The 15,789-nt window shown below is 37.0% G+C and overlaps 1 protein-coding gene and 1 long non-coding RNA gene across 8 annotated transcripts in view; both read left to right on the top strand.

The window, feature by feature from the left end:
• Positions 1-15,789, top strand: part of 5PtaseI (inositol polyphosphate-5-phosphatase A) — a 307,223-nt gene that overhangs the window by 139,464 nt on the left and 151,970 nt on the right. The window contains exon 8 of one of the 7 annotated variants that reach the window (XM_075291073.1): positions 1,759-3,112. The exons of the other annotated variants lie outside the window; for them this stretch is intronic. Within the exon in view, the coding sequence (XP_075147188.1) occupies positions 1,759-1,851 (93 nt within the window). The 3' untranslated portion in view covers positions 1,852-3,112. Of the gene's footprint in view, positions 1-1,758; positions 3,113-15,789 lie in introns of those variants that run through there. 7 annotated transcript variants of the gene reach the window in all.
• On the top strand, positions 13,716-14,191 carry LOC142221362 (uncharacterized). Its single transcript, XR_012718003.1, has 2 exons — positions 13,716-13,964; positions 14,045-14,191. It is a non-coding gene; the product is annotated as an uncharacterized LOC142221362 (long non-coding RNA).

Here is a 15,789-nt window from a genome sequence, read left to right as displayed (position 1 = left end):
TTTCGTGTTTTGATAAAATACTGTTTTCTGAAGGGAAAAAATACGGTGGAAGCAAAAACTTGGCTTGATAATGAGTTTCCGGACTCTGCCCCAGGGAAATCCACAATAATTGATTGGTATGCAAAATTCAAACGTCGTGAAATTAGCACGGAGGACGGTGAACGCAGTGGACGCCCGAAAGAGGTGGTTACCGACGAAAACATCAAAAAATCCACAAAATGATTTTTAATGACCGTAAAATGAAGTTGATCGAGATAGCAGAGGCCTTAAAGATATCAAAGGAACGTGTTGGTCATATCATTAATCAATATTTAGATATGCGGAAGCTATGTGCAAAATGGGTGCTGCGCGAGCTCACATTTGACCAAAAACAACAACGTGTTGATGATTCTGAGCGGTGTTTGCAGCTGTTAACTCGTAATACACCCGAGTTTTTCTGTCGATTCTCCAGGTCTGGCCCCCAGCGACTTTTTCTTGTTCTCAGACCTCAAAAAAAATTTGGCTGCAATGAAGAGGTGATCGCCGAAACTGAGGCCTATTTTGAGGCAAAACCGAAGGAGTACTACCAAAATGGTATCAAAAAATTGGAAGGTCGTTATAATCGTTGTATCGCTCTTGAAGGGAACTATGTTGAATAATAAAAACGAATTTTGACAAAAAAATGTGTTTTTTTTGTTAGACCGGGTACTTATCAGCCAACCTGTTATGTTTACAAATTTTTTGTATATCGGGAGATCGGGAGATATAGAGTGGTAAAAACAACACAACTCGCGAATTTTTTAAGCTTATTTTTGATAAAACAACATATCTCATCATAAGTTGTAAAATAAAACCAAAATACTTGTATGATACTTTTGACAAAACAGCATTAGTCCACATAGGGTTTGTGTAATTGACCAAACAACATATTTCTAGTCTTGGTGTTTTGTCGAAAATACAAATAAAAATAAACGCATATTTAACTTCAGTTGTGTTGTTTTTTAGTCAGAATATGATCAGGATTCAATGCGACAAAACACGATAAATAGGGATATGTTATTTTTTAAAATAAAATATCATATGACAAAAGAACATAAGTCGGTCATTCCTAATTTTCTCTGAATCGGGGGAGCTAGGTGGTTTTGACAAAGTCTTAAAATAAGCTATCGTAATGGTCTATCACATAAATATTAAACATTTTTCAGACCTTTCCTACAGAAGTTTTTGTGACCCCTTAAAGGTGTATTTTTGCTCTCCTGTAAAATTGAGTTTTTAGACATGGGGTTTTGACTTAATTCCACAGACATATAAGTAAGTTGATTCGACTTCGTCTAGGACACTCTAACTGTATAAAAATGATTCTGGTTCGGTTAAAGTTGTGGAAGACACTCATTTTATTTAAAATTTGTTTTTCTTACTTGCTATCTTATAAAATATTTCTTAACCATTATCACAACAACTACCTCCTAACTCATATGTAAATAGAAACCCATAATAGATCACACTGATCTCTTCTCAAGTGGTTTTGTCTTTGTGGGTGTCATAAAATTCATATGTTTATCTCTACCCTGAAAATCCCATGCATTAAACTCTAAATAAGCAACACATTTTAAACAGAGTATACCAGACAATATAAGGTTAGGTTAAAGTGGCAGCCCGATTAAGTTTCAGGCTCACTTAGACTATTCAGTCCATTGTATACCACATTAACTAAACGTACCTATTACATATGGGCACTTCTAGTTTTAACCGCTGAACCTTCTCTATTATTTTTTTCAGTTGAACCAACGAGATTGTTCCAAAAACATTAGAAGACTGCTTAAGTTAACGTTTTCTACGTCCGCCAGTAATCTAAAGCTAAAGGTTGGTTAAAATTTCAAGGGCCGATGTTGATTTTGAATAAAACACAAACTATTTAGGAAATTATTGTAATTCTATTTTATTATGATATATTGGTATTTTTCAATTATGTATGGAACAAAATATCGGCCAAATGGGCGCCGCAACCTCGGTGGCACACCTTCATCCGATGGTTCTATGCCGTTAATGTGCCGAATACACCTTTTCTTTCAAATAACCCCAAAGAAAAAAGTCCAACGGTGTCAAATCACATAATCTTGGCGGCCAATTGACATCGCCATTATGTGAGATAACACGGCCATTGAATTTGTTGCGCAAAAGAGCCATTGTTTCGTTAGCTGTGTGGCAAGTGGCACCGCCCTGCTGGAACCACATATCGTCCACATCCATATCTTCCAATTCGGGCCATAAAAAGTTCGTTATCATCTCACGATAGCGAAGACCATTCACAGTAACTGCCTGACCGGCCTCATTTTGGAAAAAATACGGCCCGATGATGCCGCAAGCCCATAAACCGCACCAAACAGTCACTCTTTGTGGGTGCATTGATTTTTCGACAATCACTTTTGGATTCTCATTCACCCAAATGCGGCAATTCTGTTTATTGACGAATCCACGGAGGTGAAAATGTGCCTCATCACTGAAGATGATTTTCTTCGAAAATTGATCATCCAATGTTGCCATTTCTTGGAACCATTTAACACGTTGTTGGATTGTTTATCTCTCCATGGTTCAAATTGAGTAAGTCTGAAATAGAGAAATGTCAAATAAAATTCGGAAAAAACTTGGCGTTTAGGTGTGGTTCACATTCAACATCGGCCCTTACAATTTAACCACCCTTTATATGCCCCTAAAATTCGTTTACGCCTTAAAGGCCGGTACTCTGTTTGGTTTTCGCGTTGAAACTCCATACGAAACAAAAAAATGCGAAAAACTAGCGAAATTTGTTCCATTTTTTTTTGAGTTCAAAAACAGACGTAAATCGATCAGTCAGTATTTTCAAAACATGGCGCCATTTGCAATGTGAATTAAGAAATAATTTATTTATTAAACTGATTTTTATGAATTTATACAAATGTGGACCGGATTATCGTTTAAAAATGTAATCTGATCGATTGATAAAACAAAGTATAACATGGAGTTGTATTTCCGTAATAAACTAGCAACCAACATCTAGCCGCTCGCTTCTATATGGTAGAACATAAATAATGTATATAGCATGAAATTTAAACACAAATGTTAACAAAATAAAAGCTTTATTTGGTAAATTATATTTTACAATCGTTTCGTTTATACTGGGCATCGCGATAATAAACACAAAACAAAATGTTAACAAAAGGAGCACAGCAATTGATGTTGCAAAACAAGCATTAGCACTTCAACCAACATGTATAGTACCGGGGTAGCAACGAATGGAATCACAAGAATTAATTGCTATGTTCCAAAAAATAAAATGCAGCATTGTAAAATTAGATTTTTTAAATCCAAAGTTATTTGTAAAATAACTTCTTCTGCTTCTTCTTTTTCAATTTAATTATTATGTATGCGTGTGTGTGTAAATCGAGCCACTAGTTGTCTATGTATATGTAATCATTTCGTGACATTTTGCGATGTTATCAATAACATTTCGATGAAATAAACGCAAAAAAGTTCCAAAATGGCTGTTTTTTTTCCTTTAAAATATATTGTCAACACTATCATTTTTCAACGCGAAACAATGATTGAGGGGAACTTTTTTCGCGCCAACAAACAGAGTACCGGTCTTAAGATAGGTACTATGTTCGGTTTTCACGTTGAAATTTTTGCGGTTACTTTATTTAGTTGCCCTGGAATATGTTAGGTACCCTATAGGGATCAACCACAGAACCGGTACAGGACTAGTCCCTGGTGTGTATGGACCAATCCCAGTTCTGGTCAAAACGTATGGAAGGGACCGGTCACTTTAACATGGGTTTGTCATTGACGGGGTAAATTTACATTTTAGGACGCGTCTTGGACTCATCCCAAAGGACACGTCCTGGGACAATTTAGCAGGAGCACCCCATAGACAGGTCCTCAGGAACCAGTCTCAGACAAACTCTTAGAAATCTGTTTCAATTTGGGCATCCCAATCGAACCCGAAATGAAAAAATCTTTTAAAATATGTCGAACAATAGGTTATTCTGATAATTTTATTTCACTAAATGGGAAAATGCTTGATATTAAAATCTTAATGGATCTAAGATTTTAATATCAAGCGAATACGGAAATAAATAAATTACGACTATTTAAAAATTGCAACTAACTGGAGCACCGGTACCAGTTCTGTGATAGGTCCGTCAGTGGCAATTTGCACCAATTTCCCATAGGGTTGTTCCTGGCCTTGCTAACTCATCCGGTTCGCAGTTCCCTGGTATGTTCCTATGGCCAGGCACTAAGTATACATTAATGCCAACATTTGTTGGAACATTACTTCTCAGCCAATTTTCCACCTTTTTTATTGCTAATATTTTTGAGCCTGAAAAATACTACAGTGATTAGGTAATTTGTTTGCTATTCGAGATTCCAGGCCTTTAGAATATACTCCGAAAGCCACTTATACATCCAATTTGGAGCCGTCAGTGTAGAAATCTCCATAACGTTCATTCCCAGGCGTCTGTGCATCACGCCTTACTGTTGGGAATTAGAGTTTCAAACTTTTTACCATCTAATATTATTTTGAGAACCGAAATGTGACCGTCGTGGGTTTTTTCAGACCACAGTGATAGCTCACGCAACCGCATAGCCTTTGTTTCAGCTGACTGTTTGGCTAATATGTCTAAAGGCAATAGATGCAGCATGATATTAAGGGAATCTTTTCCTGTCTTAAGGTGGGTATTAAGTTCGAGTTTAGCCGCTAAAATCGTCATTTTTTCACGATTACTTTTCCTTAATAATCCATTTTAAGGAATATAAACTTTGTGAAAATTTATTGAATGCACCAGACAAACACGCTATTTATTGAATGCACCAGAAAAGCACGCTATTCGCTGAACTTTATCTAAACGTTTCGGCTGCCGACCTGCCGACCTGCAGACCACAACACCATATAGCATTATTGGCCTAGCCACTGCAGTGTATAGCCAATGCACAATTTTCGGTTTTAGTCCCCACTTGTTCCCTATTGCCTTTTTGCACAAGTACAAGGCTACCGTAGCTTTTCTCGACCTTTCTTAAATATTCAGCTTTCATTCTTCTCCGCCCATTTCTCAGTCACCCGGGGGGCTCTCTGTATAATATCTCTGATTGTGGATGGGAATTTTCCCCTGATTGGTAGAGCCACATCATATGCGTATGCCTCTTTTTCTAGGGAAACCACAACAACAACAACAAAACATTCCAAAGAAGAGGTGATAGAACTCCTCCGTGGGGAGTGCCTCTGTTCACACACCTTTGTATGTTTGATCATCCTAGTGTGGCTGAAACACAACTCTTCATTAGCAGTTCGTCTTACATCCCCTGATCAATATTCAGAGTTGTAAATCCATTTAATATCGAGCTCGGATGGAAGTTGTTGAATGCCCCTTCGATGTGTAGGAAAGCCCCGATTGTGTACTCATTGCCAGATCGTGATTTTTCAATATAGTTAGCTTACTAGTTCCTACAATGCACTATGGGCTAAATCATGGTTTTAGCAGCAAAAAATACTTCCAAAAAAGTTGGCTTCACAAAATTTGGTGAGTAGATTTGTAGTTATAAAAAAATGGATTTTAGAAAAAATGGGCGGGCCACGCCCCCTTTTTAAAGTAATGGGCATAAATACCTCAAAAAATGGTATCATTTGTTTATGCATCCTTCAGCAAAGTTGAAGCTCTTGACTAGGCAAACAAAAATTCTGAATATATCAAGTCGGAAAAATTTCATCTTCATGTTCAAAACCCCACAAATGTCGGAAAAATTACAATTTGTTCACCGAGTTTTTCGGTTTTCTGACTACAGCTCATGAACTATTGAAAATTACCAAACAATTAAGGTAAGAAATGTAGCCTATATAATTAAGAACAACATTCTAGTACACACAAAGTTCATACGACTACTCCTTGACAAAAATTTTTGCAATTTTATTTGGTTTTTTGTAATCCAAGCATTTTAAAACGTTTAGTGACTTTCCGAGCAAATTGATGTTTTTTGTTTTTCTCTCTTTCGAGCGAGAAATGCTTTTCATCACCGTTTCCACTGCCATTGGATTTCGGCTTTACGACATGACGACCCAAAACTTTTTGTTTTATTTTTTTTTTTTGCTGCCAAGACTACGCATGCAAACGACTTATTCATATCTCAAACCGTCCGATTTCACTATGTAATTTCTATAATATAATTTGAATCATTTCTCTTATTTGCCAACAAAAACTCAAAGATTTCAAAATTTTTAAACCTGAGTGTTTCTGAAAAAATATCATTCATTCATTAGCAAATGCAGACAGTTTTGTTATGGCATAAAACTGGAGATTTTTACAAACAATCACATGTAAAAATTTCCCATGACACTTCAAAACATTTTTAGTTTTACTCCACGACAAACATTTAGCAAATTCTATAGTTATATATAGTTAAACTACTCTCCTTGAGTATTAGAACTCATACTTACATAATTTTTTTTATAAAAACATTTATCTAAAAAACAGTTTTTAATTCTCCGAAAATTGCGCTACTTTACTCTTGTTACCACCTATTAAAAGTTTTGTCAACATTAACGACTGTTTGTGCATAAACAGGGTTGCCAACAGTAACAATTTATTTCGATTTTTTACTATCATTATGTTCGTTCGCAAACCCCATCTAGAAAATATTAAAAAATAAAGTTGAAAATTTGACTTTTTGCCGCTAAAATCGCGATTTCAGCCATAGTGCAATGCGGTCTCAGTAGACCTGCCCTTCGAGTAAGCATGTTGTCGTTTCGAGAGCAATCTTGAATCGATGCTAGTTCTAAGATAAATATCTATCATCCTACCCAGAGTCTTAAGAAGTAATCAGGATAAGAGTGGGTGTGAGAGGTTTTTCCCGCTTTAGATACGAAAACGACGTTTGTTTCCCTCCACTTTCCTCAAATATGTGCTAAGTTTATACATTCTTGATATATCGCCGACAACCAAGGGATAATACTGTCAGTCACTGCTTGTAAAATTTGCCCCCTTCCCAGCAAAAAAATTGCTGAATTTTCAGCAGCTTTGTAATGGAAGAAAAGTCAAGCAGCACTTACCCTTGCAAGGAATTCATCGATGAATTTATAAAGAAATGTCCCACTTAAATGCGCTTCTACTACGTATGAATGTCAACGCTTTCAGAAGCAAAAAATTAAGATGTGAAGAACATGAAATCGTAACTTGCAACTCTTCTTTACAGGAGTGCACCCTTGTAAGCGAGAGACGAAGCACCCGCTTACCCTAGTGCAACTCGGCTGCGCTAATTTCATCACCACCATTATTTACATATTTTAAGTACGTTGTTCGTCTTATATGTGTAGAATGAAACGCTGTATTCGGCACTGAAAATGTTGCAAGGAAAAATAGTGCCTACAGTATGGACACTATAATTTTATTGCTTCCAAATTTACAATTATTTTTTGCTGGGTTGGCTTTCCTCTAAGGCATGCAGCTTTCAGTGAGATTTTGAAGGCCTTAGTAAACCGCTACACTGCGTGTTCGATATCTTGCACATTGCTCATATTTGTCCTGGTATTTCTGGAATCAACATATTGAACGACTCCCTATACTTATTCTAATCAGATTTCCTAACAATTGGCGGAAATATGGTCTTGGTGGTACAAATATAAAATTTGAGCCCGATGTAGTGATGATCTGAGAAGCTATGTTCACTTAAAACCTGCCACTCAGATATCTTTTCATTCAGTTCTTACGAGGCCAAGATGATGTCCAAAACCTCTTTTCTAATTTTAGTGACGAAGGTTGGGGCATTGCAAACGACCAAATCAGTACGCAAAATAAACTCTAGGAGTGACTCTCCTCTTGTGTTAATGTCTACTTCCTGATATATTATGATGTGCATTTGCATCGTATCCCATAATGAGTTTTGTCTTTGTTTTCAATGAGTCCTCAACTAAGGTCTTAACGGCACATGGAGGCATCATGTTCCATGTACACCGAAGATTCCCAACATTTGCATTTGGCTATTTCTATACTGGCAACGACAGTGTCTGCATTGCTCATTGAAGGAAGCGCAAACAAATTAAGCTCATTTTTAGCAACTATACAGGCTCGATTTAATTCTTTATCAGTATACTGCAATAGTACACCGGAGTACTTAATTCACATATTTTCTTTTTATAAACATAGAGTTCTTGAATAAGATCTATATCAATGTCCCCTTTCATCAGGAAAAATTTTAAAGCAGCACAAGCAGCTTTACAATGGTGAAGATTTATCTGAAGGATCCGCAGAACCATCAATATATTCAACAATCGTCACATCAGCCGTTTCGATCGAGTCATTAAGAATGTCGTTTTCGGTGACTCTCGCAATAACCCTCGGTTCAACTTTGGTGAGTTTTAGGGCTCACCTCTCGCATACGTTGGCCATCCATGTCTTCATTTGTGGTATCTCCCTCGACTTCGCAAAAAGATCTGCCCATTTCTGATTCATACAGAGGCTTGTCCATTTCGGAATTCTTTGGCCGATCTTTTATATACCTTTATATACCTTTATAATGAAAGCCATAACATACCAAGTCCTGGGACTTGGCTAGATGTGGCAAAGACAGAGTGTTCAATATAAACACCGCGTACCGTCTTGATCCATCCACTTCATCCAAACGGCCAACCTTCCAATCAGCGGTTGGAAGATCTGGGTTACATTCCTTTAGTCCGTTTAGAATAGATTCAGGGTCAGGAGGGTTTGCAGGTATCTAGGTCTAGCCGGTATGTTTTTCTTCTCGACTACCTCCAGAGCGGCTCCTTCCCAAACTTCACCTTTGGTCCTCAAATATAATTACTTAAGTCGTCCTTGATATCATCCAGTCTCTTGGTGTCGAGGATTACGACCGGGAATCTTTTCTAGTACCTGTGAGTAGACACCAGACAAAGTATTCTCAATTTCCCCCACTTTTGCTTTGGAATCATACCGTCCACTACTCCCCTGCTTACTATAGACATCACAAGGCTGTCTTTTGCAACGATCTTTGGCCCTTTTAGAAACTGGCAACTAACTCAACCAGCGAACGTTCTCACAATAATTCTTTGGAAGTAAGCTTTTGAGCTTTAGGAGGGGACCATCATGTCATACTCCATCAAAGGCTTTGGAAATGTCCACGAATACAGCGGAGCCGACTTGCTTTTTCTCGAAGGGCTTTTCGATATTATCGGTAACTCTATGAACTTGTTCGATAGTCGAGTGCTTTTTCCGGAATTCAAATTGATGGTCTGGTATTATATTTCTAGTCTTCCGCAAAAGAGGTTTTCGAATATCTTACCAATTTCTGGAAGCAGAGATATTGGTCTGTATGTATTTTTTTTTTCGACCATAGCAAGCTACCGCTGTGGTCGGAAAAAATGTACGGTCATACTTCGGTCCTCAAAGTAATGCCAGATGTGCCTAACGTAGTGGATTACACCCTGGCAAAACCACTTTTCGACAAAAAGTTTGAAACTCTAATTCCCAACAGTGAGGCGTGGTGTACACAGACCCCGGGGAATAAAAGATATATAGATTTCTATACTGATGGCTCCAAATTGAATGGACAAGTGGGGTTCGGAGTATACTCTAAAGAAATTCGAATAGCGAAAAGATTACCTAATCACTGTAGTGTTTTTCAGGCTGAAATATTGGCAATAAGAGAGGTGGTGAATTGGCTGAGAAGTAATGTTCCAACAAATATTGGCATTAATATATACTCAGACAGTCAAGCTGCAATAAAATCCTTGGACTCTGTGTTCTAGTTCCAGGGGAACTAGAATCTGTTGGTATGCCCCTGGCTACCTGCAAGCTCATTGCGTGAGAAGGCTGTTATGATGACTATTGTATGAGCTGTCATGATGCGGAGGAAAAGGAATCAATTAAACACCTCTTGTGTGAGTGTCCTGCATTTTGTGTAAAGCGCAAGCAACTTTTAGGAGCATATAGCTTCAGATTACTGGCGGATCTGGAAAACGTTTACTTAAGCAGTCTGCTAATGTTGTTGGAACAATCTGGTTGGTTCAACAAAGAAAAATAATCAAGAAGGTTCAGCGGTTACAACTAGAAGTGCCCATATGTAATAGGTACTTTTAATTAATGTGGTATCACAATGGACTGAATAGTCTAAGTGAGCTTGAATCTTAATCGGGCTGCCACTTTAACCTAACCTAACCTTGGTCTGTATGAGTTAGGATCGTGGGGTGTTTTCCTCGGTTTTTGTATCATGACAACATCTGCAACTTTTCAGCAATTTGGAATATATTTAATTTTTAGGACAGCATTCATTATTGAGTCTAGACGCATAAATCCATGATATGGTAAGTTTCTTAAGATACCACCCTGTATTGCTTGTTGCATAAAAAGAATTTGAAAAGGTCAAATGGAGATTATTCGTTCGCTTTTTCGATACTGCTTTTGACCCATTGACCATTGCCTTTTGGTATTGCGACGTTCTGCACAATTGGTTTATTTTTGAATTTTTTAGCCTTCCAACGAGAATAGTCGGAGTTTTTGTTAGGACTTAATTTGGACACATACTTGTTCGGTCATTATATTGTTTCATTAATCTGCAAATTTTTTTGGTAGCATTGATTAACACTCTTTGAGCGAGTTTGATGCCACATTTTCCTTATCTTTTTTTAATTTACTTGATTTACTATGTATTGGGGATATTGAGGCGTAATTGATTGAATACTTGGTTCCGGTGTACTCTCCCAAGCCGCTTGTTGTATCAACTTTGATAAAGCATCGACTTCTTCTTCAATATCATTCGGATTGTAGATTGACGAATGTCTAATAGACGTGGTAATTAAATGTAGAAAGTAGAGGTCTGCATCGAATAACTTTTCACTACATGTATGCAATTCGCTGTCGGATATAGTGCATACACTGTCTTTCTCTCAGAGCGTAAGTAGTGAAGTGAAGAGAACACTTGCTTGTCAAATACCATTAAGTACTTATCCGAAACAATATGTGTTCCGAAAAAAAGGAACAATACAAATGTAAGTACTTGAGAAAAAATACAACATAGATTCTCTTCACTTCACATGGTACCACAAGTATTTCTCAGTTATGTGCGAAGCAAAACTTTCCATTATTATTAATCATAGATATGTATGTATGTCACTATTTCATATATTTATGTATGTTACACACTTACCTTAACGTTTGCCGTTCTTTATAACAAACCGAAAACATATATTTTGGAGAGTAACTGTTTTTTGTATACCTGAAACTGCACATGGTACATGGAGTACTGTATGAAGTTTTGTTCTCGCAACATACTCGACGTGATCACTCTGAGTACACTTCAATAAGAGGGAAAGAGGAATATGTGTTTGTTGGTAGTGAAGACATTAGAGTAGCAACAAGAAGTTATTCGTGACTTTTGGTGTTCATCAAAATGTGTACCAATTATTTTGCGACTCTCTCAAATAGATGTACGCATGTAGCAAGTACACGTGTACTCTGCATTTACAAATGGAATTGTGCAGACCTCTACTAGAAAGTACTCCCAGTCGGTTCTGTTATTTGTTAGGTTGATATTAGTTTATTTATTAGTTGCTTCACTTAAATAGTAAAGATGTATAGAAGAATGGACTCAGAACTGAGTTCATGTTCATCTTCAATTATCAGTTTGTTTTCTGGAATTTTTCTAGTAATGAAAAAGTCAATCAGATCAGGAGTTCTAGACACGTTTACTGTACATTAGGTAGGGTCACGGCCTAAGGCAAAAAAAAAGTTGATGCAGTCACCCCCCAGTTTTGTACCATATTTGAAGACAATTTCAGAACACGAAAACTTTTGTTTTTCCGTGCACCCTACGACCCCCCGAAATACAATTTACTGTGCTGTGTCGTCATTTGAAGTCCGATCGAAAAGAAACGCATATCGTTGTTCATGGTTGATCAGGGGCTATATTTCGTGCATTGGTCAATTTTGACTCCGACGTCAAATTTGATTTTTAATTTTTTTATTTCGCTTCGTATACCCCTATTATGCCCATTTCTTATAACCATTATAAAGATCTTATCAAAATATGAAACTTTTGCTTTGGAAGTATTTAATTATATTCATAAACAAAAAAGTTACAGAGATTTTAAAAAGTCAATAGGTCACCCTACACCATCAAATAGCTTTTGCTGTGTTGTCATGATATCCGATCGAAAGCACATGCACATCGTTATTCATATCTACGAAATTAATTTGAAAGGTAAAGGGTGATTCTTTTGAGGTTAGGATTTTCATGCATTAGTATTTGACAGATCACGTGGGATTTCAGACATGGTGTCAAAGAGAAAGATGCTCAGTATGCTTTGACATTTCATCATGAATAGACTTACGATCTGCCACAACGTCGAATTTTCAGTGAATGGGCCCTAGAAAAGTTGGCAGAAAATCCGCTTTTTTATCGACAAATTTTGTTCAGCGATGAGGCTCATTTCTGGTTGAATGGCTACGTAAATAAGCAAAATTGCCGCATTTGGAGTGAAGAGCAACCAGAAGCCGTTCAAGAACTGCCCATGCATCCCGAAAAATGCACTGTTTGGTGTGGTTTGTACGCTGGTGGAATCATTGGACCGTATTTTTTCAAAGATGCTGTTGGACGCAACGTTACGGTGAATGGCGATCGCTATCGTTCGATGCTAACAAACTTTTTGTTGCCAAAAATGGAAGAACTGAACTTGGTTGACATGTGGTTTCAACAAGATGGCGCTACATGCCACACAGCTCGCGATTCTATGGCCATTTTGAGGGAAAACTTCGGAGAACAATTCATCTCAAGAAATGGACCGGTAAGTTGGCCACCAAGATCATGCGATTTGACGCCTTTAGACTATTTTTTGTGGGGCTACGTCAAGTCTAAAGTCTACAGAAATAAGCCAGCAACTATTCCAGCTTTGGAAGACAACATTTCCGAAGAAATTCGGGCTATTCCGGCCGAAATGCTCGAAAAAGTTGCCCAAAATTGGACTTTCCGAATGGACCACCTAAGACGCAGCCGCGGTCAACATTTAAATGAAATTATCTTCAAAAAGTAAATGTCATGGACCAATCTAACGTTTCAAATAAAGAACCGATGAGATTTTGCAAATTTTATGCGTTTTTTTAAAAAAAAAAGTTATCAAGCTCTTAACAAATCACCCTTTATTTAATACACACAAACTGTTTATCTGTAAATTTCTAACCGTATCATTGTATACATACTCGTTGTGTGCACTATGGCATTTTCAGCGTTATGCAAAGTGCATGTGTTTTTGCTAGAACAATTTGAGAACAGTAGGCTCTCAAATTGTTCTAGCAAAAAATCTAACAAACACTTTCGCTACATGATTTCTTAAGTCTGTCCATATTTTTGTGAGAGAAGGCTGTTGATAGTATTTGAAAAAAGTGAAAACAAAATGAAATTCGAAGCTCGGGTTATCGACAAAACTAAATTACCAACAAATCATCAAGTTATTGAATTCCTTTTATATTTAAAGAAAGCAGGTTAAAAATGAATCTACTAGTCATGTTACAGACGATAAACGATTGGGTTATATAATATCCAAAATTAAAAGTCGCCAACAACATAGTAAACTTGATTCTAGACAGGATTTGTTATAAATTAATTCTAAAAAGTTGTTAGCCGCATAATAAAATTGTACAATTAATAAACATGAAATGTACTCAAATCAAATACAAATCTAATCTAATATTTTCTTGTTTAAAGTATTTACTTATGTGACAACATTGCTCACCATTGTGAAGATGACAAGAAAACGCAAAAAAAAATACGGCGTAGTCAGATGTTGAAAGGCAGAAATTTAACCAATGTGTAAGCAGCATAACGATCTTCGTAATTTTCCACAATTCCGTTACCACTTACTTTTATTGTTAGATTGATTGTTAGATTTTAAAACAGTAGGCTCTCAAGTTGTTCAAGCAAAAACACAAGAACTTTGCATAACGCAGAAAATGTCGTAGTGCACACAACGAGTATGTATACAATGATACGGTTAGAAATTTACAGATAAACAGTTTGTGTATATTAAATACCTTTCAAATTAATTTCGTAGATGTGAATAACGATGTGCATGTGGTTTCGATCGGATATCATGACAACACAGCAAAAGCTATTTGATGGTGTAGGGTGACCTATTGACTTTTTAAAATCTCTGTAACATTTTTGTTTATGAATATAATTAAATACTTCCAAAGCAAAAGTTTCATATTTTGATAAGATCTTTATAATGGTTATAAGAAATGGGCATCATAGGGGTATACGAAGCGAAATAAAAAAATTAAAAATCAAATTTGACGTCGGAGTCAAAAATGACCAATGCACGAAATATAGCCCCTGATCAACCATGAACAACGATATGCGTTTCTTTTCGATCGGACTTCAAATGACGACACAGTACAGTAAATTGCATTTCGGGGGGTCGTAGGGTGCACGGAAAAAAAAAGTTTTAGTGTTCTGAAATTGTCTTCAAATATGCTACAAAACTGGGGGGTGACTGCATGAACTTTTTTTCGCGACCCTATCTACTGTACATCCAGTATTCATGAGTGCACGAAGTAGTTCTCTGCCCTTTGGTGTGGTCAATTTAGAGCCCCATTGTGTGTTCTTCGCATTGAAGGATGTTGTTCACCTCAATTGCAGCATTTCGGGAGAAAAACGGACGGTTTTGCCCGCGCATTTATCGTACCTTGGTTGTTTTGAGCAGTAATTCTTAGTATGATTATATCCCTGGCAGTTCTTACATTGTAAGTTTAATGGCTTCTATTTTGACAATGGTGTTCAAAATTTTCTTTATTTCATATATATTTTTATATTCTCTGAAGGATGGAATCTTAGGATAAGTACATTGAGGGGGTGATGAAGATTCTTCGTTACTACACGTATAGGGCGATAATGTTTGCTTTCATATGAATAACACTGTATGATTCATTATCAGAGAATGAAGCCGACCCATTTTTGTCGGCGGAGGCTGACACTAAATTTTTGCCTTCGGCGGCGGCGGCTTGACGGCTACGCCGATAAAAAATTGTCTATTCGGCGGCGCAAAATTATCTATTATAAAATCAATTTGATGTTTTCCGAATTGTAATGAGATTAGTTGTACAACCAATCGTACAATCAAATTTACATTTCATTAAAATTTTTTGAGCTAAATTTTTGTAAAACTATTATAGCAACTTGATACGAATTGATTGAAGGTGGAAAGTTCAAAATTTTGGCAAAAACTATAACAAATATTATTAATTTTTTTGATATAAATCAATGTTTTAGATTAATTGGCGGCTAAATTTGAGTCGAGATGAGTCGACATATTCGGCGGCGACGTCGACTGCTAAAAACGGGTCGGCGACGGCTAAAATCGGCGGCGCGACTCGGCGGCTTCATTCTCTGTTCATTATCCATACTAATATTTGCATTAGTGGCTTCTTCACTACTTCAATTATTATTATTAGTTTCTTGAATTTGTGCGAACCGTGATCGCATTGCCGTATTTATACCCTTCACCACTACTGTGGTACAGGGTATAATAAGTTTGTGCATTTGTATGTAACGCCAAGAAGGAGTAATTATAGACCAACCTTTTAGTATACGGATCGGCTTAGAATTAAATTCTGAGTCGATTTAGCGATGTCCGTCTGTCTGTCTGTCTGTCCGTCTGTCTGTCTGTCTGTTGATGTATTTTTGTGTGCAAAGTACAGCTCGCAGTTTTAGTCCGATTGTCCTAAAATTTGGTATAGGGTCCTGTTTCGGCTCAAAGACGATCCCTATTGATTTTGGAAAAAAATCGGTTCAGATTTA

This window comes from Haematobia irritans, chromosome 1, assembly GCF_050003625.1.
Source record: "Haematobia irritans isolate KBUSLIRL chromosome 1, ASM5000362v1, whole genome shotgun sequence".
Lineage (NCBI taxonomy): Eukaryota > Metazoa > Arthropoda > Insecta > Diptera > Muscidae > Haematobia > Haematobia irritans.
Note: the sequence above shows the minus strand (reverse complement) of the source record. Positions and strands in the feature narration are given on the sequence as shown.